Here is a 22,500-nt window from a genome sequence, read left to right as displayed (position 1 = left end):
CCATACTACACCTCCACCTACATACTACACCTACTACTACACCTACACCTCCACCTACATACTACACCTACTACTACACCTACACCTCCACCTACATACTACACCTACTACTACACCTACACCTACATACTACACCTACATCTCCATACTACACCTCCACCTACATACTACACCTACTACTACACCTACACCTCCACCTACATACTACACCTACTACTACACCTACACCTACATACTACACCTACATCTCCATACTACACCTCCACCTACATACTACACCTACACCTACACCTCCACCTACATACTACACCTACTACTACACCTACACCTACATACTACACCTACATCTCCATACTACACCTCCACCTACATACTACACCTACATCTCCATACTACACCTCCACCTACATACTACAGGAGGAATAGTTCAGTGTTTGTTTAGGTTACAGAGTGGTCTGGTTTTAGAGGGGTGTAGGTTTAGAGAATGAGGAACAGTGTTTAGGTTACAGAGTGGTCTGGTTTCAGAGGGGTGTAGGTTTAGAGCATGAGGAACAGTGTTTGTTTAGGTTACAGAGCGGTCTGGTTTTAGAGGGGTGTAGGTTTAGAGAATGAGGAACAGTGTTTAGGTTACAGAGTGGTCTGGTTTCAGAGGGGTGTAGGTTTAGAGCATGAGGAACAGTGTTTGTTTAGGTTACAGAGCGGTCTGGTTTCAGAGGGGTGTAGGTTTAGAGAATGAGGAACAGTGTTTAGGTTACAGAGTGGTCTGGTTTTAGAGGGGTGTAGGTTTAGAGCATGAGGAACAGTGTTTGTTTAGGTTACATAGTTGTCTGGTTTTAGAGGGGTGTAGGTTTAGAGAATGAGGAACAGTGTTTGTTTAGGTTACAGAGCGCTCTGGTTTTAGAGGGGTGTAGGTTTAGAGAATGAGGAACAGTGTTTGTTTAGGTTACAGAGCGGTCTGGTTTCAGAGGGGTGTAGGTTTAGAGAATGAGGAACAGTGTTTGTTTAGGTTACAGAGCGGTCTGGTTTCAGAGGGGTGTAGGTTTAGAGAATGAGGAACAGTGTTTGTTTAGGTTACAGAGTGGTCTGGTTTTAGAGGGGTGTAGGTTTAGAGAATGAGGAACAGTGTTTAGGTTACAGAGCGCTCTGGTTTTAGAGGGGTGTAGGTTTAGAGAATGAGGAACAGTGTTTAGGTTACAGAGCGGTCTGGTTTCAGAGCGGTGTAGGTTTAGAGCATGAGGAACAGTGTTTAGGTTACAGAGTGGTCTGGTTTCAGAGGGGTGTAGGTTTAGAGCATGAGGAACAGTGTTTAGGTTACAGAGTGGTCTGGTTTCAGAGGGGTGTAGGTTTAGAGCATGAGGAACAGTGTTTAGGTTACAGAGCGGTCTGGTTTTAGAGGGGTGTAGGTTTAGAGAATGAGGAACAGTGTTTAGGTTACAGAGCGGTCTGGTTTTAGAGGGGTGTAGGTTTAGAGCATGAGGAACAGTGTTTAGGTTACAGAGTGGTCTGGTTTCAGAGCGGTGTAGGTTTAGAGCATGAGGAACAGTGTTTAGGTTACAGAGTGGTCTGGTTTCAGAGCGGTGTAGGTTTAGAGCATGAGGAACAGTGTTTAGGTTACAGAGCGGTCTGGTTTCAGAGCGGTGTAGGTTTAGAGCATGAGGAACAGTGTTTAGGTTACAGAGTGGTCTGGTTTCAGAGGGGTGTAGGTTTAGAGCATGAGGAACAGTGTTTAGGTTACAGAGCGGTCTGGTTTTAGAGGGGTGTAGGTTTAGAGAATGAGGAACAGTGTTTAGGTTACAGAGCGGTCTGGTTTTAGAGGGGTGTAGGTTTAGAGCATGAGGAACAGTGTTTGTTTAGGTTACAGAGTGGTCTGGTTTAAAGTAGTTCATGTGGTTTAGTAAACGTCAGAGTTGAGGACGAGGGACTGAAGCACTGGAGGCTCTGCTGTGGAACAAAAGAGGTGAACTGGATCTGTGAGTCCATGTGAGCTGAACTTCAGACTTCATATCAACTCATATTAAAGTGATCTCATAAAACAAACTTTAAAATGAAAACTTTTAATCACAAATCATGTTTCACATCAGTGTGTGTGTGTGTGTGTGTGTGTGTGTGTGTGTGTGTGTGTGTGTGTGTGTGTGTGTGTGTGTGTGTGTGTGTGTGTGTATAGCTTGACAGCACCCCGCTTCATGTCTCTGTGAGGACCGGACATCAAGATTGTGTCGAACATCTGATTCAATGTGGAGCTGAAATTAATACACAGGACAGAGTGTGTTTTCTCTCTCTCATCATTATCAATACTTTATTGTTGTTTACTTGTTAAAGCAATTTTTATTAAGGAGTATCTCATCACAGCAACCCACTCTCTCGGTGTGTGTGTGTGTGTGTGTGTGTGTGTGTGTGTGTGTGTGTGTGTGTGTGTGTGTGTGTGTGTGTGTGTGTGTGTGTGTCTTTCAGGAAGGTGACTCTCCTCTTCATGATGCTGTTCGTCTTAATAGATGTAAAATTGTTCAGCTGTTGTTGGAGCACGGAGCAGACACTCGCATCACCAACCAGGTATACACACACACACATATATATATATATATATATATATATATATATATATATATATATATATATATATATATAGGCCTATACATGTACATACACTATGTATATACACACATATATATATATATGAAAAAACAGAAGCTAAGTGGGAGCTCACGAGAAACACACCTCATTCCATAGCCGGCAAACCCCGCCCTCTCTATAAGGTCTTTATAAAGAGGATGTTAGTGATAGAGGAGTGACGGACTTTAAACCCTTTAAGAGAGAGACATCCTCCTTTATGCCGTCCATCCATCAGCTCAGCAGTTTGGTTTATTTCAAAGAAAAGATAATAAAATATCAGATTATTTAATTTGATCACCTTCAAACGAAGATGTTTTTAATGTGTCCCTCTCTTTGTCTCTGTTAGGACGGCTGCTGTCCCATGGACGGGGTGCTGGAGTGGCAGAATGAAACAAAGTCTCTTCTGAGCGACCAGAAAAGGAAGTGAAGACTCATTTGTTCTTCATCTCTGGGTGAAACAGAAACACGTCGATATATTACAGATATAAATACAGATATCTGTTGTATACATGTTGAAGTTATATATCTGTGTTCATGGATAAAGCTCAATAAATCTGAACAGGTCAAGTTCTTTTGATTCAGAATTTCATTCTCAAAGGTAAACATTCATACATTATTATTATTATTATTATATATGTATGTATTATATATTATTAAAGTCAACATACTCATCTATTTGGTTTGAATTTTGAGGGTTTTGGCTCATAGCTCATGAGAATCAGAAATTATAATATTTCCTCAGATCAATAAAAAAAAGGATTTAAAATAAACTTCACCTTCAAACCAATAATATCAGTGAAGCTCCGGTGATGCTGAAGCTCCGGTGATGCTGAAGCTCCGGTGATGCTGAAGCTCCGGTGATGCTGAAGCTCAGGTGATGCTGAAGCTCAGATGATGCTGAAGCTCCGGTGATGCTGAAGCTCCGGTGATGCTGAAGCTCCGGTGATGCTGAAGCTCAGATGATGCTGAAGCTCCGGTGATGCTGAAGCTCCGGTGATGCTGAAGCTCCGGTGATGCTGAAGCTCCGGTGATGCTGAAGCTCCGGTGATGCTGAAGCTCCGGTGATGCTGAAGCTCCGGTGATGCTGAAGCTCAGGTGATGCTGAAGCTCAGGTGATGCTGAAGCTCAGATGATGCTGAAGATTAGGTGATGCTGAGGTGTGCGTGGTGGCTCTTGATGCTCTGACTCCAGACTCAGCTGGACTCAGTGATAAAGGATATTTATACAGTTTGAACAGATTCAAAATCTGAGTGAAAGTTAAATTTTAACAAGAATATTTACCAACCTTTAAAAAGTAGATTTAATATTTACCAACCTTTAAAGAGTAGATTTAATATTTACCAACCTTTAAAAAGTAGATTTAATATTTACCAACCTTTAAAGAGTAGATTTAAAGGGGACATATCACGCTTTTTTCATCAATATATATTGGTCTAAGAGGTCCCAAAAACATGTAATTAAAGTTTATGCTCAAAAAAACACTTTGAAATCAGATTTTGGCATGCCTGAAAAGTCCTTTTCTTCATTCCTCATCAGAACACTCTGTTTTCCCTCTGACCACGCCCCCTCCGGAAGTGGATGTGCCTCGGCTCTCCAGCACGTTGATCTAATGTTTACATGTTGGCTGAATATACACGGCTGCTCAGAGATCACGTTACTTCAACCCTCTGAATCTGATCCTGACGGAGAGGCGCCTGTAGCAGGACCTTTCTGAAGGATTGGTCATAGATTTAGTGTTTCTTGTTGTTTTATTTATCAGTATGTAGACGTGTGTCTTGGTACACAGCTACGAACATGTAGCTATGCTAACTAGCGCTAGCACTTATCCATGATAAATAAAAATCATCCACTAGATCTTCAAATCTGCAGACGTGGGGAGTAAAACCGACCTCTGCCAGAAAGGCAGCAGGACCTTTTATGAAGGATTGGTCACAGATTTAGTGTTTCTTGTTGTTTTATTTGTCAGTATGTCGACGTGTGTGTTGGTACACAGCTACAGCTACAGCTACAGCTACAGCTACAGCCACAGCTACAGCTACAGCTACAGCTACAGCTACGAACATATAGCTATGTAGCTATGCTAACTAGCGCTAGCACTTATCCATGACAAATAAAAATCATCCACTAGATCTTCAAATCTGCAGACGTGGGGAGTAAAACCGACCTTTGTGTTTATTAAGACAGCCTACAACTAGCATGCCTCCCTCCTAAGCTCCTTGTTAGCACACATTTGTGCAGGTAATGAAAAACGGGGGAGGGATTCAGTATTATTTTATACAGTCTATGGGCTGAACAAGCTCCGAGCTCTGACTCCGTGACAGACCGGATATTGTTGTTACGTAACAAAAACACGGAAGTCTGAAACGGCTCGTTTCACACACATTTACAGAAAGGTGTAGAAATCAAAACAGGGGCAGAATGGATTTTTTTCATTCTCGGGGGGTTTGTAGACAGGGACACATATTTCAGGTAAAGAACCATTAAAAAGTCAATTTTGCATGATATGTCACCTTTAATATTTACCAACCTTTAAAGAGTAGATTAAATATTTACCAACCTTTAAAGAGTAGATTTAATATTTACCAACCTTTAAAAAGTAGATTTAATATTTACCAACCTTTAAAAAGTAGATTTAATATTTACCAACCTTTAAAGAGTAGATTTAATATTTACCAACCTTTAAAAGTTAGAACATCTCACTGAGAGAAACTTTCAGATTACGACTGAAGAGCCAGAGAACATTTAAATAAAAAAGAAAAAACTCAGCAGCAGAAAAATATTTATTTATTCTATTCAGAACATTTCAGTCCTGAAACACCCGAGTCAACCTGGATTAACCCTGAAACACCCGAGTCAGCCTGGATTAACTCTGAAACACCCGAGTCAACCTGGATTAACCCTGAAACACCCGAGTCAACCTGGATTAACCCTGAAACACCCGAGTCAACCTGGATTAACCCTGAAACACCCGAGTCAGCCTGGATTAACTCTGAAACACCCGAGTCAACCTGGATTAACCCTGAAACACCCGAGTCAACCTGGATTAACCCTGAAACACCCGAGTCAACCTGGATTAACCCTGAAACACCCGAGTCAGCCTGGATTAACCCTGAAACACCCGAGTCAGCCTGGATTAACCCTGAAACACCCGAGTCAACCTGGATTAACCCTGAAACACCCGAGTCAACCTGGATTAACCCTGAAACACCCGAGTCAACCTGGATTAACCCTGAAACACCCGAGTCAACCTGGATTAACCCTGAAACACCCGAGTCAGACTGGATTAACCCTAACACCCGAGTCAGCCTGGATTAACCCTGAAACACCCGAGTCAACCTGGATTAACCCTGAAACACCAGAGTCAGCCTGGATTAACCCTGAAACACCCGAGTCAACCTGGATTAACCCTGAAACACCCGAGTCAGCCTGGATTAACCCTGAAACACCCGAGTCAGCCTGGATTAACCCTGAAACACCCGAATCAACCTGGATTAACCCTGAAACACCCGAGTCAGCCTGGATTAACCCTGAAACACCCGAGTCAACCTGGATTAACCCTGAAACACCCGAGTCAACCTGGATTAACTCTGAAACACCCGAGTCAACCTGGATTAACCCTGAAACACCCGAGTCAGCCTGGATTAACCCTGAAACACCCGAGTCAGACTGGATTAACCCTAACACCCGAGTCAGCCTGGATTAACCCTGAAACACCCGAGTCAACCTGGATTAACCCTGAAACACCCGAGTCAGCCTGGATTAACCCTGAAACACCAGAGTCAGCCTGGATTAACCCTGAAACACCCGAGTCAGCCTGGATTAACTCTGAAACACCAGAGTCAGCCTGGATTAACCCTGAAACACCCGAATCAACCTGGATTAACCCTGAAACACCCGAGTCAGCCTGGATTAACCCTGAAACACCCGAGTCAGCCTGGATTAACTCTGAAACACCCGAGTCAGCCTGGATTAACTCTGAAACACCCGAGTCAGACTGGATTAACTCTGAAACACCAGAGTCAGCCTGGATTAACTCTGAAACACCCGAGTCAGACTGGATTAACCCTGAAACACCCGAGTCAGCCTGGATTAACTCTGAAACACCCGAGTCAGACTGGATTAACCCTGAAACACCCGAGTCAGCCTGGATTAACCCTGAAACACCCGAGTCAGCCTGGATTAACTCTGAAACACCAGAGTCAGCCTGGATTAACCCTGAAACACCCGAGTCAGACTGGATTAACTCTGAAACACCAGAGTCAGACTGGATTAACTCTGAAACACCAGAGTCAGCCTGGATTAACTCTGAAACACCAGAGTCAGCCTGGATTAACCCTGAAACACCCGAGTCAGCCCGGATTAACTCTGAAACACCAGAGTCAGCCCGGATTAACCCTAACACCAGAGTCAGCCTGGATTAACCCTGAAACACCCGAGTCAGCCTGGATTAACCCTGAAACACCCGAGTCAGCCTGGATTAACCCTAACACCCGAGTCAGCCTGGATTAACCCTGAAACACCCGAGTCAACCTGGATTAACCCTGAAACACCAGAGTCAGCCTGGATTAACCCTGAAACACCCGGGTCAACCTGGATTAACTCTGAAACACCCGAGTCAGCCCGGATTAACTCTGAAACACCAGAGTCAGCCCGGATTAACCCTAACACCAGAGTCAGCCTGGATTAACCCTGAAACACCCGAGTCAGCCTGGATTAACCCTGAAACACCCGAGTCAGCCTTGGAGTGTAGTCATTGCTTGGATCAGGATCAGCTCGGTGACGTGAAGAACCTTCTCCCTGGTTCTTCTCGACTAAAGATCAAAACAAATTTAAGTCAAAACCTTCATTCTTCAAGTCTTAATTACCCATCATGCAAAGCAACAAGCTGTGAAAATGAGGAAACACAGACTGATTACTTTTTCAGATCTTTGATGAGGGTACTGAGCCTGATCTGTAGGGGGTCTTACCTGCTGGTGGGAATGTTGGGGGGATTCCTGATCCGACCTCTCAGAGATCCATAACTGGGAGTTTTATTGTAAGTGTTCAACTCTGGAGACGTCAAGGGTTTAAACAACCGTCCTGGAACCCCCCCAAAAAACAGCAACATTTACCCTTCAATGGTCCTCTGACTTAATAAACATAAATACAGACGTTCTCCAGAGAACCATACTGATCCAAATACTTTGAAGAGCCTAATGATTCTCTGAATTCTTGAGAACAGGAAATGATGTTGCAGGAGCTGCTTATTTATATGCTGATGAAGAGTGATGCATGAATGTGTTGTTTTTTAACGCCAGAGAAAAACCATCAGAGCACCGCTCTGATCAGTGACATCACCTCCAGGCTCTAAACTCACCGGGTCCGATGTCCTGACTCTGAGTCCCAGAGGATGAAGACGAAATCTTATCCCAGTGAACAGAGAGGATACGTCTCCAGTAAGCTTCAGGGAGCGACAACAAGCGACAAATCACCTGAGACACAAGAACATGAAGACAGACATCACAAAGAACCAAAGGCTATCACACATTAGGACTCAACATTAAAACACTAAAGCTCTGCATCCAACAGGAAGAAACAAACAAACAAACAAACAGAGACCACAAGAACATGAAGACAGACATCACAAAGAACCAAAGGCTATCACACATTAGGACTCAACATTAAAACACTAAAGCTCTGCATCCAACAGGAAGAAACAAACAAACAAACAAACAAACAGAGACCACAAGAACATGAAGACAGACATCACAAAGAACCAAAGGCTATCACACATTAGGACTCAACATTAAAACACTAAAGCTCTGCATCCAACAGGAAGAAACAAACAAACAAACAAACAAACAAGAGAATAAATAAAGAGTTCTTAAGACAATCTGATCCAGTTCTTTAAAGTCCAAAACCTTGGGCTGGGTGTTGGTATCTCTCATGATGGTTGTTGGAGATGGCTCAGACATCCTGTGTCCCACTATTGTCGGTCCAAAAACACGGGCTAAATTATTCTGATCCATCTGACACCGAGGACTCCTCATCACCCTGAAACAGAAGGAACAGGGACACAGGTGGAACCAGAACCTGAACCTCATCTGGGTTTTTTATAGATGCTGTGGACGGGAATTTCTCCATGGGGAGACAGACAAAAACACAGAGAACAAACATGAAACAACCAGACACAAAGAGACAAGACACAAAGAGACAAGACACAGAGAGACAAGACACAAAGAGACAGCATCTAAAGAGACAAGACACAAAGAGAAAAGACACAAAGAGACAAGACACAGAGACAAGACAAAGAGACAGCATCTAAAGAGACAAGACACAAAAAGAAAAGACACAAAGAGACAAGACACAAAGAGACAGCATCTAAAGAGACAAGACACAAAGAGACAAGACAAAAAGAGACAGCATCTAAAGAGACAAGACTCAAAGAGACAAGACACAAAGAGACAAGACACAAAGAGACAAGACACAAAGAGACAAGACACAAATAGACAAGACAGAGACAGCATCTAAAGAGACAAGACACAAAGAGGCAAGACACAAAGGGATGAGACACAAAGAGACAGCATCTAAAGAGACAAGACACAAAGGGACGAGACACAAAGGGACGAGACACAAAGAGACAGCATCTAAAGAGACAAGACACAAAGAGACAAGACACAAAGAGACAGCATCTAAAGAAGCACTGACAAACGGAGACACGGTTTGTGTTCAGCAGAAGGGGATCATCAGAGTCGGGTTCAGAGACCTGAGATCAGGTCTTACTTGTGTAAGTGTAGCATGATGTAGGCCAGGGTGTCCCTGTTGGCCCTCGGCAGCTCTGCTATGGCCTGATACATGACGGCTGTGCTGTTATCTTCATCAGTCAGCTCTGGCACACAAACAAAGATCCATTAGAACCGATAACAGAACCAACATCTTTAACGGTTCCAGATCACAGAGAGGTTAGAGAACCCAACATTAATTGGTCTCTTAGTCCTTCACACCTGAAGCCTCCATGAAGGTTCTGTGCAGTCTGAAAGTGATCAGAGGTTCCTTCAGTTTCCTCAGAAAGTCCTTCAGGAGACCACAGAGCACATGAATGTCAGAGACCTTGCTGAGCATGAGCGGAGCTTTCCCCTGAATGAATCTGTCTCTGAGCTCCTTCACCAGACGTTCCCCTCCGGGAACTCGGTACAGCCCTCTCTGCAGAACATCAGAAGAACAACAGAACATCAACAGAACATCAGGAAGACGATGACAGAACATCAGTAAACAAAGAGAACATCAACAGAACATCTGTAAACAAGAGAACATCAACAGAACATCAGTAAACAAGAGATCATCAACAGAACATCAGTAAACAAAGAGAACATCAACAGAACATCTGTAAACAAGAGAACATCAACAGAACATCAGTAAACAAGAGATCATCAACAGAACATCAGTAAACAAGAGAACATCAACAGAACATCAGTAAACAAGAGAACATCAATGGAACATCAGTAAACAAGAGAACATCAACAGAACATCAGTAAACAAGAGATCATCAACAGAACATCAGTAAACAAGAGATCATCAACAGAACATCAGTAAACAAGAGAACATCAACAGAACATCAGTAAACAAAGAGAACATCAACAGAACATCTGTAAACAAGAGAACATCAACAGAACATCAGTAAACAAGAGATCATCAACAGAACATCAGTAAACAAGAGAACATCAACAGAACATCAGTAAACAAGAGAACATCAATGGAACATCAGTAAACAAGAGAACATCAACAGAACATCAGAAGAAGAAGAGAACATCAACAGAACATCAGTAAACAAGAAAACATCAACAGAACATCAGAAGAAGAAGAGAACATCAACGGAACATCAGTAAACAAGAGAACATCAACAGAACATCAGTAAACAAGAGAACATCAACAGAACATCAGGAAACAAGAGAACATCAATGGAACATCAGTAAACAAGAGAACATCAATGGAACATCAGTAAACAAGAGAACATCAACAGAACATCAGTAAACAAGAGAACATCAACAGAACATCAGTAAACAAGAGAATATCAACAGAACATCAACAGAACATCAGTAACAAGAGAACGTCAATGGAACATCTGTAAACAAGAGAACATCAACAGAACATAAGTAAACAAGAGAACATCAATGGAACATCAGTAAACAAGAGAATATCAACAGAACATCAACAGAACATCAGTAACAAGAGAACGTCAATGGAACATCTGTAAACAAACAAGAGAACATCAACAGAACATCAGTAAACAAGAGATCAACAGAAAATCTGTAAACAAGAGAACATCAACAGAACATCAGTAAACAAACAAGAGAACATCAACAGAACATCAGTAAACAAGAGAACATCAACGGAACATCAGTAAACAAGAGATCATCAACAGAACATCAGTAAACAAGAGAACATCAACAGAACATCAGTAAACAAGAGAACATCAACAGAACATCTGTAAACAAGAGATCAACAGAACATCAGTAAACAAGAGAACATCAACAGAACATCAGTTAACAAACAGGAGATCATCAACAGAACATCAGTAAACAAACAAGAGAACATCAACAGAACATCTGTAAACAAGAGAACATCAACAGAAAATCTGTAAAGAGAACATCAACAGAACATCCGAAGAAGAGAACATCAACAGAACATCAGTAAACAAACAAGAGAACATCAACAGAACATCTGTAAACAAGAGATCATCAACAGAACATCAGTAAACAAGAGATCATCAACAGAACATCAGTAAACAAGAGAACATCAACAGAACATCAGTAAACAAACAAGAGAACATCAACAGAACATCAGTAAACAAGAGATCATCAACAGAACATCAGTAAACAAGAGAACAAGAGATCATCAACAGAACATCAGTAAACAAGAGATCATCAACAGAACATCAGTAAACAAACAAGAGAACATCAACAGAACATCAGTAAACAAGAGATCATCAACAGAACATCAGTAAACAAACAAGAGAACATCAACAGAACATCTGTAAACAAGAGAACATCAACAGAACATCTGTAAACAAACAAGATAACATCAACAGAACATCAGAAGAAGAGAACATCAACAGAACATCAGTAAACAAACAAGAGAACATCAACAGAACATCAGTAAACAAACAAGAGAACATCAACAGAACATCAGTAAACAAGAGAACATCAACAGAACATCAGTAAACAAGAGAACATCAACAGAACATCAGTAAACAAACAAGAAAACATCAACAGAACATCAGTAAACAAGAGAACATCAACAGAACATCTGTAAACAAACGAGAACATCAACAGAACATCAGTAAACAAACAAGAGAACATCAACAGAACATCAGTAAACAAACAAGAGAACATCAACAGAACATCAGTAAACAAGAGAACATCAACAGAACATCAGAAGAAGAGAACATCAACAGAACATCAGTAAACAAACAAGAGAACATCAACAGAACATCAGTAAACAAACAAGAGAACATCAACAGAACATCAGTAAACAAACAAGAGAACATCAACAGAACATCAGTAAACAAGAGAACATTAACAGAACATCAGAAGAAGAGAACATCAACAGAACATCAGTAAACAAACAAGAAAACATCAACAGAACATCAGTAAACAAGAGAACATCAACAGAACATCAATTAACAAACAAGAGAACATCAACAGAACATCAGTAAACAAACAAGAGAACATCAACAGAACATCAGTAAACAAACGAGAACATCAACAGAACATCAGTAAACAAACAAGAAAACATCAACAGAACATCAGTAAACAAGAGAACATCAACAGAACATCAGTAAACAAGAGAACATCAACAGAACATCAGTAAACAAGAGAACATCAACAGAACATCAGTAAACAAGAGAACATCAACAGAACATCAGCAAACAATCAACAGAACATGTTATGTCGTTCTGCTCATGTTCTGTTGCTGTTCTCTTGTTTGATTGAGGATCCTGAAGAACATCATCAGACCATCAGGAGAACATTGTCAGAACTGGAGCAGCAGGAACCCTAAGATCCTACATGGTCCCCCTCTGGTCTTCCTCATTCTGAAACTTAAACGTTGCCTCAGAGATCGATACCTTGGACGGATCAGCTGATTCACGGTTCTGTTCAGAGGAGGAACGCAGCGAGGACGTGGATTAGCTCCTCCCACTTAGTGCTGGCTGAACATTACTGCTTCACACAGCAGGAACTCCAGAACCCATGTTCAGATGGTCAGATCTAACTGGAGGGAAAGTCTAGGATTTCAAAGCAGGACCAGCTCACCTCCTCTAGGCCCCGCCTCTCGATCTCAGCCACACACTCCACCACCAGCTGAGGAACTCGGGGATGGTCCACTGGAGCAAAATCCTCCAACAAGTTCTGTAGAGGGAAAACCAGTTAGCGTAAAATCTGACAGATGCTAACATGCTAACAGCTAACAGCTATGAGGGAACTGGAACCTTCCATAGAGCCTTTACAGCATGTTGATGTTAAAATGTTGACCTGATTTTTTTGGGTACATTTGCTGATAGTAAAGTGAGAGATGTGTTCCCTTCTTCATTCCAGGGATGTTGTTTTCCATCTGAGATTTTACGGGTAATATTTGTTTCAGTAAATAACATTGATGTCAGTCCTCTGACTAGTCTGTGGGAGTATCTGATCAGAGTCACTCTCTCTCAGGTACCTGTTGAGCTGAACCTCCTGATGTAGCAGCGACCAAACAACCATCCAGACATTTTTGTTTGCACTCTGGATGAGCGACAGTGCGGCAGTTTCTGCACTTCACCGCCATCTTTCCAAAACGAATCCTCTTTCCACACGGGGAGCAGGTCTCAGGTCGGATCACCTGCAGAGAGGAACATCATTCCACTGAGAGGACATCTGCTGACTCATGATCCTAACAGTAACAAAGTGCATTTACTTTAGTGTCTGTTCTATTTCCACTACATTTCTATCAAGGCTCTACTAACTACTTACCGAAGTCAGCCGAGGATTTATTTACTGTGAATCTTAAAACCTGTCAGAGAACCGTCGACCTAAAGTCCTTTAATAAACACTCCTTACAGCCAAACACCGCCCTGCACCAGCAGTCAGCTGGTTCAGCAGTTTACACACAGACAGACAGACAGACAGACAGACAGACAGACAGACAGACAGACAGACAGACAGACAGACACGCACACGCACACACACACATTCATTGGAAGAACTGGTTTTAAATAGAGGGAACTGTCCCCAGACCAGCTGAGCGCCCCCTGATTCATTATCTGACAGGTGTATGACTCGGTGTTCTCGGTGTTCTTCGTTAGCTGAGGCCCTCTGGTTTTAAAGCCGTTCAATGGTCGATGTTCAGATTCATTTATTTCGGGTGTTACCGTTTTAGACAGGAAGATGTGTCTGCTGGTTTTCTCTGCTCTGGAGATGTACGATGGTCCAGCTGTTGATCTGTTCTCTGTACGGGTTTCGGTTTCAGTCTCAGCCGTCGTCTCATCAGCAGGAAACCACACAGAGGTTTGGTCTGAGGAACAGACAGAGGTTTGGAGATTTTAAAGAACTTCAGATCCAAACGAGGGAGATGTTCTGATTCAAGGAACTCTGATTGGCTGCTTGCATTTCCAAAAGTTATGATGTGAAAATCAGCAACTCAGTGTTACTGATGAAAGATGGAGACTTTACTCAAAGCTCTTACAGATTAATCCTGACCAAAGGAAAGTTTCACTCCTTTAAATTTCCCCTCATCAGACTTCTTTAGAACCAGAATAACTAAAGATTCAAACATCAGACGGAAGCTTCAGCAGAGACCATCAGACCGCATTCGGTCCAGACTTTGGTCCAGACTTTGGTCCAGACTTTGGTCCAGACTTTGGTCCAGACTTTGGTCCAGACTTTGGTCCAGACACAGAAAGTGACGGTAAATAAGAGGATTCCAATGTTCCGGAATATTTAAAAAGCAGATTCAGAAAATAAAGGGAAATAAACAACACCTCCTCCGAGAGAGAGCGCACACTCCTGGGTGACAGTCCTGGTCGGGTCCTCGACGTTCTCTTGTGGGATTCTCAGAACCATGTGGATCTGACCTCCAGCCTCCAGAGCGGTCGCAGATGCTGTGAGGATGTTCAGCTCCTCCTGAGTCACAAACAAACTCAGCCTTCATTTCTACTCAGATTACAGTTCTCTCTGAATGTTCTCAAACCTCTGCAGGACTGTTTTAGTTTTCAGGGAACATCAGTCTGTTCTGCTGATGTTTATTAAGTCATTACAAATCCTTCTCATTGAAAGGGTCCAAGTCTGGGCGGAGCATCAATCTATGAACTCCGCCCACTAAGGGGAAAACCAATCAGAGCACAGAACGCAGAGGAGTTTCAGCGTGAGTCCGAGTCAACAGTTTGATGGTCTGTGTCTGGATCTCTTTCAGTTTTGTGATTTAAACTTTGTTCTCCAGTTTGTCAATAGATCATCAACACAGCATGTTTCCTCAGATCAACATGTGTTTGCCTTCTCCACAGGTTTCCTCAGATCAACATGTGTTTACCTTCTCCACATGTTTCCTCAGATCAACATGTGTTTACCTTCTCCACATGTTTCCTCAGAACAACATGTGTTTACCTTCTCCACATGTTTCCTCAGATCAACATGTGTTTACCTTCTCCACATGTTTCCTCAGATCAACATGTGTTTACCTTCTCCACAGGTTTCCTCAGAACAACATGTGTTTACCTTCTCCACAGGTTTCCTCAGATCAACATGTGTTTACCTTCTCCACAGGTTTCCTCAGATCAACATGTGTTTACCTTCTCCACAGTTTCCTCAGATCAACATGTGTTTACCTTCTCCACATGTTTCCTCAGATCAACATGTGTTTACCTTCTCCACATGTTTCCTCAGATCAACATGTGTTTACCTTCTCCACAGGTTTCCTCAGAACAACATGTGTTTACCTTCTCCACAGGTTTCCTCAGATCAACATGTGTTTACCTTCTCCACATGTTTCCTCAGATCAACATGTGTTTACCTTCTCCACAGGTTTCCTCAGATCAACATGTGTTTACCTTCTCCACATGTTTCCTCAGAACAACATGTGTTTACCTTCTCCACAGGTTTCCTCTCCAGCAGATCAACATGTGTTTACCTTCTCCACAGGTTTCCTCTCCAGCAGATCAACATGTGTTTACCTTCTCCACAGGTTTCCTCTCCAGCAGATCAACATGTGTTTACCTTCTCCACAGGTTTCCTCTCCAGCAGATCAACAGGAGTGTTCCCACTACGTCCTCGTTTCACGGCTGGAACGCAAAGAGACGGACCCATGGAAGAGCGCTGCAGAGAAACACAAACACAAAGGATGAACAGGTGAAAGGATGAACAGGTAGAAGGATGAACAGGTGAAAGGATGAACAGGTAGAAGGATGAACAGGTAGAAGGATGAACAGGTGAAAGAATGAACAGGTAGAAGGATGAAGAGGTAGAAGGATGAACAGGTAGAAGGATGAACAGGTAGAAGGATGAAGAGGTAGAAGGATGAAGAGGTAGAAGGATGAACAGGTAGAAGGATGAACAGGTAGAAGGGTGAACAGGCAGAAGGATGAACAGGTAGAAGGATGAACAGGTGAAAGGATGAACAGGTAGAAGGGTGGACAGGTGAAAGGATGAACAGGTGAAAGGATGAACAGGTAGAAGGATGAAGAGGTAGAAGGATGAAGAGGTAGAAGGATGAACAGGTAGAAGGATGAACAGGTAGAAGGATGAACAGGTAGAAGGATGAACAGGTGGAAGGATGAACAGGTGGAAGGATGAACAGGTAGAAGGATGAACAGGTAGAAGGATGAACAGGTGAAAGGATGAACAGGTAGAAGGATGAACAGATAGAAGGATGAACAGGTAGAAGGATGAACAGGTGGAAGGATGAACAGGTAGAAGGATGAACAGGTGGAAGGATGAACAGGTAGAAGGATGAACAGGTGAAAAGATGAACAGGTAGAAGGATGAACAGGTAGAAGGATGAACAGGTAGAAGGATGAAGAGGTAGAAGGATGAACAGGTAGAAGGATGAACAGGTAGAAGGATGAACAGGTGGAAGGATGAACAGGTAGAAGGATGAACAGGTAGAAGGATGAACAGGTGAAGGGATGAACAGGTGAAAGGATGAACAGGTAGAAGGATGAACAGGTAGAAGGATGAACAGGTGAAGGGATGAACAGGTGAAAGGATGAACAGGTAGAAGGATGAACAGGTAGAAGGATGAACAGGTGAAGGGATGAACAGGTAGAAGGATGAACAGGTGAAAGGATGAACAGGTAGAAGGATGAACAGGTAGAAGGATGAACAGGTAGAAGGATGAACAGGTGAAGGGATGAACAGGTGAAAGGATGAACAGGTAGAAGGATGAACAGGTAGAAGGATGAACAGGTAGAAGGATGAACAGGTAGAAGGATGAACAGGTAGAAGGATGAACAGGTAGAAGGATGAATGGGTGAAAGGATGAACAGGTAGAAGGATGAACAGGTAAAAGGATGAAGAGGTAGAAGGATGAACAGGTAGAAGGATGAACAGGTAGAAGGATGAAGAGGTAGAAGGATGAACAGGTGAAAGGATGAACAGGTAGAAGGATGAACAGGTAGAAGGATGAACAGGTAGAAGGATGAACAGGTAGAAGGATGAACAGGTAGAAGGATGAACAGGTGAACAGGAAAAAGTTTAAACTCGGACTCACTCGTTTCTCTCGGACTCGGGATCTCAGAGGTTTTATAACCGTTGTGTCGAGATCCTGCAACAAAATAAATTCCAAATATTTCATCATTCCTGAAAATACTGATTAAAGAGAAACGTTCTCACAGAACAACAAGAACACTATCACACAGTTCAACCAGCAGAACCTCTGGAACAACCTTTTCACTTGATCACAAGTACTGTCAGTGAGAAGGCTGTTACAGTGTTCTCATAGAACATGTAACAAACACGTGTTCTCATAGAACATGTAACAAACACGTGTTCTCATACAACATGTAACAAACACGTGTTCTCATAGAACATGTAACAAACACGTGTTCTCATAGAACATGTTACAAACACGTGTTCTCATAGAACATGTAACAAACACGTGTTCTCATAGAACATGTAACAAACACGTGTTCTCATAGAACATGTTACAAACACGTGTTCTCATAGAACATGTAACAAACACGTGTTCTCATAGAACATGTAACAAACACGTATTCTCATAGAACATGTTACAAACACGTGTTCTCATAGAACATGTTACAAACACGTGTTCTCATAGAACATGTAACAAACGCGTGTTCTCATAGAACATGTTACAAACACGTGTTCTCATAGAACATGTAACAAACACGTGTTCTCATAGAACATGTTACAAACATGTGTTCTCATAGAACATGTAACAAACACGTGTTCTCATAGAACATGTAACAAACATGTGTTCTCATAGAACATGTTACAAACACGTGTTCTCATAGAACATGTAACAAACACGTGTTCTCATAGAACATGTAACAAACACGTGTTCTCATAGAACATGTAACAAACACGTGTTCTCATAGAACATGTAACAAACACGTGTTCTCATAGAACATGTTACAAACACGTGTTCTCATAGAACATGTTACAAACACGTGTTCTCATAGAACATGTAACAAACATGTGTTCTCATAGAACATGTAACAAACACGTGTTCTCATAGAACATGTAACAAACACGTGTTCTCATAGAACATGTAACAAACACGTGTTCTCATAGAACATGTAACAAACACGTGTTCTCATAGAACATGTTACAAACACGTGTTCTCATAGAACATGTAACAAACACGTGTTCTCATAGAACATGTAACAAACATGTGTTCTCATAGAACATGTAACAAACACGTGTTCTCATAGAACATGTTACAAACACGTGTTCTCATAGAACATGTTACAAACACGTGTTCTCATAGAACATGTTACAAACACGTGTTCTCATAGAACATGTAACAAACATGTGTTCTCATAGAACATGTAACAAACACGTGTTCTCATAGAACATGTAACAAACACGTGTTCTCATAGAACATGTAACAAACACGTGTTCTCATAGAACATGTAACAAACACGTGTTCTCATAGAACATGTTTATTTTATGTGGATTTGTGAACGTACCACGTCATCATCTGTGCGGTCGTAGCTGATGTCAGAATGAGACAGGAAGGAGGACTCGTCGATCACAGATAACCTGGAAGAACAGAGTCAGGGTTTATTTTAACTCAGGTTTTAAAATTATTCAACAATTTTTAAAAGATTTCTTTTTAACCAGTCCAAGTTCTCCCCCAAATGCAGGCTGGTCCTATCAGCTGAAGGTTCTGGGGCCTCGAGTGTAAACAGACTGAAGTGTTGAGTTCATGCAGGCGGCAGGATGTATAAAAATGAACGTGATTTGAAAATGTAGGAAGCCTGGCGCAGACTCTAGATGAGCTGTGAAAGTATGCAGGCTCCACCACAAACTGTCCTTTGATCGTGCCAAACTCCAGAGAAATGACAAACATAGGTCCCCCCCCAATCCCAGCCAGCCCAGCCTACGTAATCTGGGAGTCACATTTCACCAAACCTCATCTTCTGACAGCCTCGTCAAACTGTCAGGAAATTAAAATGTTTCAAACCCGGACCTTCAGATGTTAACTATCTTTTCATCTCTCAGCAGGTCCGACCTCAGTCCCCTACAGGCAGCCAGAGAACTAACACGGTCAAACTAAAGGTCTAACATCACCCCCTGTACCTGATCCTCATCACTCCTGTCACTTATTAAAATCAACTTTACTAACATTCCTCTGATGGCAGGAAACTGTGAGACTCCAAAGTTAAATCAAGAGTGGAAGTTAAACCACAGACTCTTAGACACAAAAAATACACAACCTCATATTCAGTCAAGTTATATGAATGTTAATCCAAACCTTCATCCTTATTATGTAAATCTTAAATCCAATATGTGTCTTTAATCTGAATCTTTAATCTGTTATCTGAATCTTTAATCTGTAATCTACTCATTTAATCTGTAATCTGAATCTTTAATCTGTAATCTGAATCTGTAATCTGAATCTTTAATCTGTAATCTACTTATTTAATCTGTAATCTGAATCTTTAATCTGTGATCTGAATCTTTAATCTGTAATCTGAATCTTTAATCTGTAATCTACTTATTTAATCTGTAATCTACTTATTTAATCTGTAATCTGAGTCTTTAATCTGTTATCTGAATCTTTAATCTGTAATCTGAATCTTTAATCTGTGATCTGAATCTTTAATCTGTAATCTATTTATTTAATCTGTAATCTGAATCTTTAATCTGTAATCTGAATCTTTAATCTGTAATCTGAATCTTTAATCTGTAATCTGAATCTTTAATCTGTGATCTGAATCTTTAATCTGTAATCTATTTATTTAATCTGTAATCTGAATCTTTAATCTGTAATCTGAATCTTTAATCTGTAATGTACTCATTTAATCTGTAATCTGAATCTTTAATCTGTAATCTGAATCTGTAATCTGAATCTTTAATCTGTAATCTACTTATTTAATCTGTAATCTGAATCTTTAATCTATAATCTGAATCTTTAATCTGTAATCTACTTATTTAATCTGTAATCTATTTATTTAATCTGTAATCTGAGTCTTTAATCTGTTATCTGAATCTTTAATCTGTAATCTGAATCTTTAATCTGTGATCTGAATCTTTAATCTGTAATCTATTTATTTAATCTGTAATCTGAATCTTTAATCTGTAATCTGAATCTTTAATCTGTAATCTGAATCTTTAATCTATAATCTGAATCTTTAATCTGTTATCTGAATCTTTAATCTGTAATCTACTTATTTAATCTGTAATCTACTTATTTAATCTGTAATCTGAGTCTTTAATCTGTTATCTGAATCTTTAATCTGTAATCTGAATCTTTAATCTGTGATCTGAATCTTTAATCTGTAATCTATTTATTTAATCTGTAATCTGAATCTTTAATCTGTAATCTGAATCTTTAATCTGTAATCTGAATCTTTAATCTGTAATCTACTTATTTAATCTGTAATCTGAATCTTTAATCTGTAATCTGAATCTTTAATCTTTAATCTGAATCTTTAATCTTTAATCTGAATCTTTAATCTGTAATCTGAATCTTTAATCTGTAATCTGAATCTTTAATCTGTAATCTGAATCTTTAATCTGTAATCTGAATCTTTAATCTGTAATCTGAATCTTTAATCTGTAATCTGAATCTTTAATCTGTAATCTGAATCTTTAATCTGTAATCTGGAAGTTTAATCTTAATCTCTCACTCAGATTAACCCTTTATTTACCGTTTGCTGCTGCGATGCAGGGTTGCGTTCCCTCCTTTCTGTTCGAACGTTGCGAGGAGAGATTTCTGCTCGTCGTTCAGCGCAGCGCTCGATCTGCTGTCGTGAACCAGAATGTCGCACATGAGCTGCATCTGCCTCTGCTGGAGGCAAACACAGAAGGAGAAGAAGAAGGAGGAGGAGATGGAGAGGAGGAGGATCTGTCAGCGCCCCCTTTTAGCTGAACATTTCATTGTAATAATTGAACTTCCTGAGTCTGAACTCTGGGGGAGGGGAACATGCTCAGTCTTATAAATGATGGCCTTTTATTTAGAATAGAGGAGAACAGGAACGAGAGGAGAACATTAAAAACATGCTCCTGATATGTTCACCAGCTTTCCTCTTAAATATTCAAACCAATGAAACATCATCAGACACCAAAAACATCCTTCTCTCCTTTCCTTTCTCCCCACCTCCTTCCCTGTCAGCTGCTTTCATTCTTCCTTCCTTCCTTTCCTGATACTGTTTCCTGTGTGTATTTCCTGTGTGTACTTTGTGTACTAACCAGGTACTGGTAGTCTCCCTCCACCTTGTAGCGTTTCTTCATCTCCACGTCGAGCTGGTTTCTGGCGTGTTTCAGTTTGACCTCTAAGGCAGCTTTGGCCACGTCAGACTTCACCAGCAGCTCCTTAAACTTCTTCAGCTCCAGCTCAGCGTGGAGCCATCGTTTCCTCACAGACTCAAAGTTCTTTGCCACCTCCATCACCTCTGAAACAAAATTAATTCATACTGAAAGACACCAAAGACCCCAAAGACACCAAAGACCACCAAAGACCCCAAAGACACCAAAGACCCCCTCTCTACTCCTAAAGCCTCAGGTCCACAGGGCGCGTGGCGTTACGTTACGGCTCGGTCTCGGGACCGTGTCCCTGCGCTGCTCCACCAAAGATACGCTTCAAGTCTATTTTCGATGGAGCCCACGCCCAGCAATATGCACAGAACGACCTGGACAGGAAGTCAGGCTCCAGGATCGGTAACAGGACTTTAAGATGATCTCTGTCTGAAGGTAACAGGACTTTAAGATGATCTCTGTGTCTGAAGGTAACAGGACTTTAAGATGATCTCTGTCTGAAGGTAACAGGACTTTAAGATGATCTCTGTCTGAAGGTAACAGGACTTTAAGATGATCTCTGTCTGAAGGTAACAGGACTTTAAGATGATCTCTGTCTGAAGGTAACAGGACTTTAAGATGATCTCTGTCTGAAGGTAACAGGACTTTAATATGATCTCTGTCTGAAGGTAACAGGACTTTAAGATGATCTCTGTGTCTGAAGGTAACAGGACTTTAAGATGATCTCTGTCTGAAGGTAACAGGACTTTAATATGATCTCTGTGTCTGAAGGTAACAGGACTTTAAGATGATCTCTGTCTGAAGGTAACAGGACTTTAAGATGATCTCTGTGTCTGAAGGTAACAGGACTTTAAGATGATCTCTGTCTGAAGGTAACAGGACTTTAATATGATCTCTGTGTCTGAAGGTAACAGGACTTTAAGATGATCTCTGTGTCTGA

At 41.2% G+C, this 22,500-nt stretch overlaps 2 protein-coding genes across 6 annotated transcripts in view; one reads left to right on the top strand and one right to left on the bottom strand.

Annotated features, from left to right (window-relative positions):
• The window catches only part of LOC117808408 (ankyrin repeat domain-containing protein 1-like), an 8,230-nt gene extending 5,053 nt beyond the window's left edge, over positions 1 to 3,177 (top strand). Inside the window, exons 8-10 of the mRNA XM_034678149.1 lie at positions 2,165 to 2,263; positions 2,452 to 2,550; positions 2,957 to 3,177. Coding sequence (XP_034534040.1) covers positions 2,165 to 2,263; positions 2,452 to 2,550; positions 2,957 to 3,037 — 279 coding nt within the window. The 3' untranslated portion in view covers positions 3,038 to 3,177. The remainder of the gene's footprint in view (positions 1 to 2,164; positions 2,264 to 2,451; positions 2,551 to 2,956) is intronic.
• Positions 3,178 to 5,372: 2,195 nt separating this feature from the next.
• Positions 5,373 to 22,500, bottom strand: part of si:ch1073-416j23.1 (rac GTPase-activating protein 1) — a 19,361-nt gene continuing 2,233 nt past the window's right edge. For 2 of the 5 annotated variants that reach the window (XM_034710683.1, XM_034710673.1), the window contains exons 3-17: positions 21,495 to 21,697; positions 20,954 to 21,093; positions 18,767 to 18,839; positions 17,326 to 17,379; positions 15,834 to 15,932; positions 14,603 to 14,744; positions 13,994 to 14,136; positions 13,303 to 13,464; positions 12,903 to 12,998; positions 9,594 to 9,792; positions 9,373 to 9,478; positions 8,511 to 8,643; positions 7,967 to 8,081; positions 7,578 to 7,689; positions 5,373 to 7,421 (exon numbers count right to left, since the gene is read on the bottom strand). In XM_034710683.1, coding sequence (XP_034566574.1) covers positions 7,379 to 7,421; positions 7,578 to 7,689; positions 7,967 to 8,081; positions 8,511 to 8,643; positions 9,373 to 9,478; positions 9,594 to 9,792; positions 12,903 to 12,998; positions 13,303 to 13,464; positions 13,994 to 14,136; positions 14,603 to 14,744; positions 15,834 to 15,932; positions 17,326 to 17,379; positions 18,767 to 18,839; positions 20,954 to 21,093; positions 21,495 to 21,697 — 1,820 coding nt within the window. In that variant the 3' untranslated portion in view covers positions 5,373 to 7,378. The remainder of the gene's footprint in view (positions 7,422 to 7,577; positions 7,690 to 7,966; positions 8,082 to 8,510; positions 8,644 to 9,372; positions 9,479 to 9,593; positions 9,793 to 12,902; positions 12,999 to 13,302; positions 13,465 to 13,993; positions 14,137 to 14,602; positions 14,745 to 15,833; positions 15,933 to 17,325; positions 17,380 to 18,766; positions 18,840 to 20,953; positions 21,094 to 21,494; positions 21,698 to 22,500) is intronic. The other 3 variants (XM_034710691.1, XM_034710699.1, XM_034710703.1) reach the window with 3 other exon arrangements.

The sequence above is a fragment of the Notolabrus celidotus genome, chromosome 2, assembly GCF_009762535.1.
Source record: "Notolabrus celidotus isolate fNotCel1 chromosome 2, fNotCel1.pri, whole genome shotgun sequence".
Classification (NCBI taxonomy): Eukaryota; Metazoa; Chordata; class Actinopteri; order Labriformes; family Labridae; genus Notolabrus; species Notolabrus celidotus.
The sequence above is the reverse complement of the archived record's forward strand: the minus strand, read 5'-3'. Positions and strand labels throughout refer to the sequence as shown.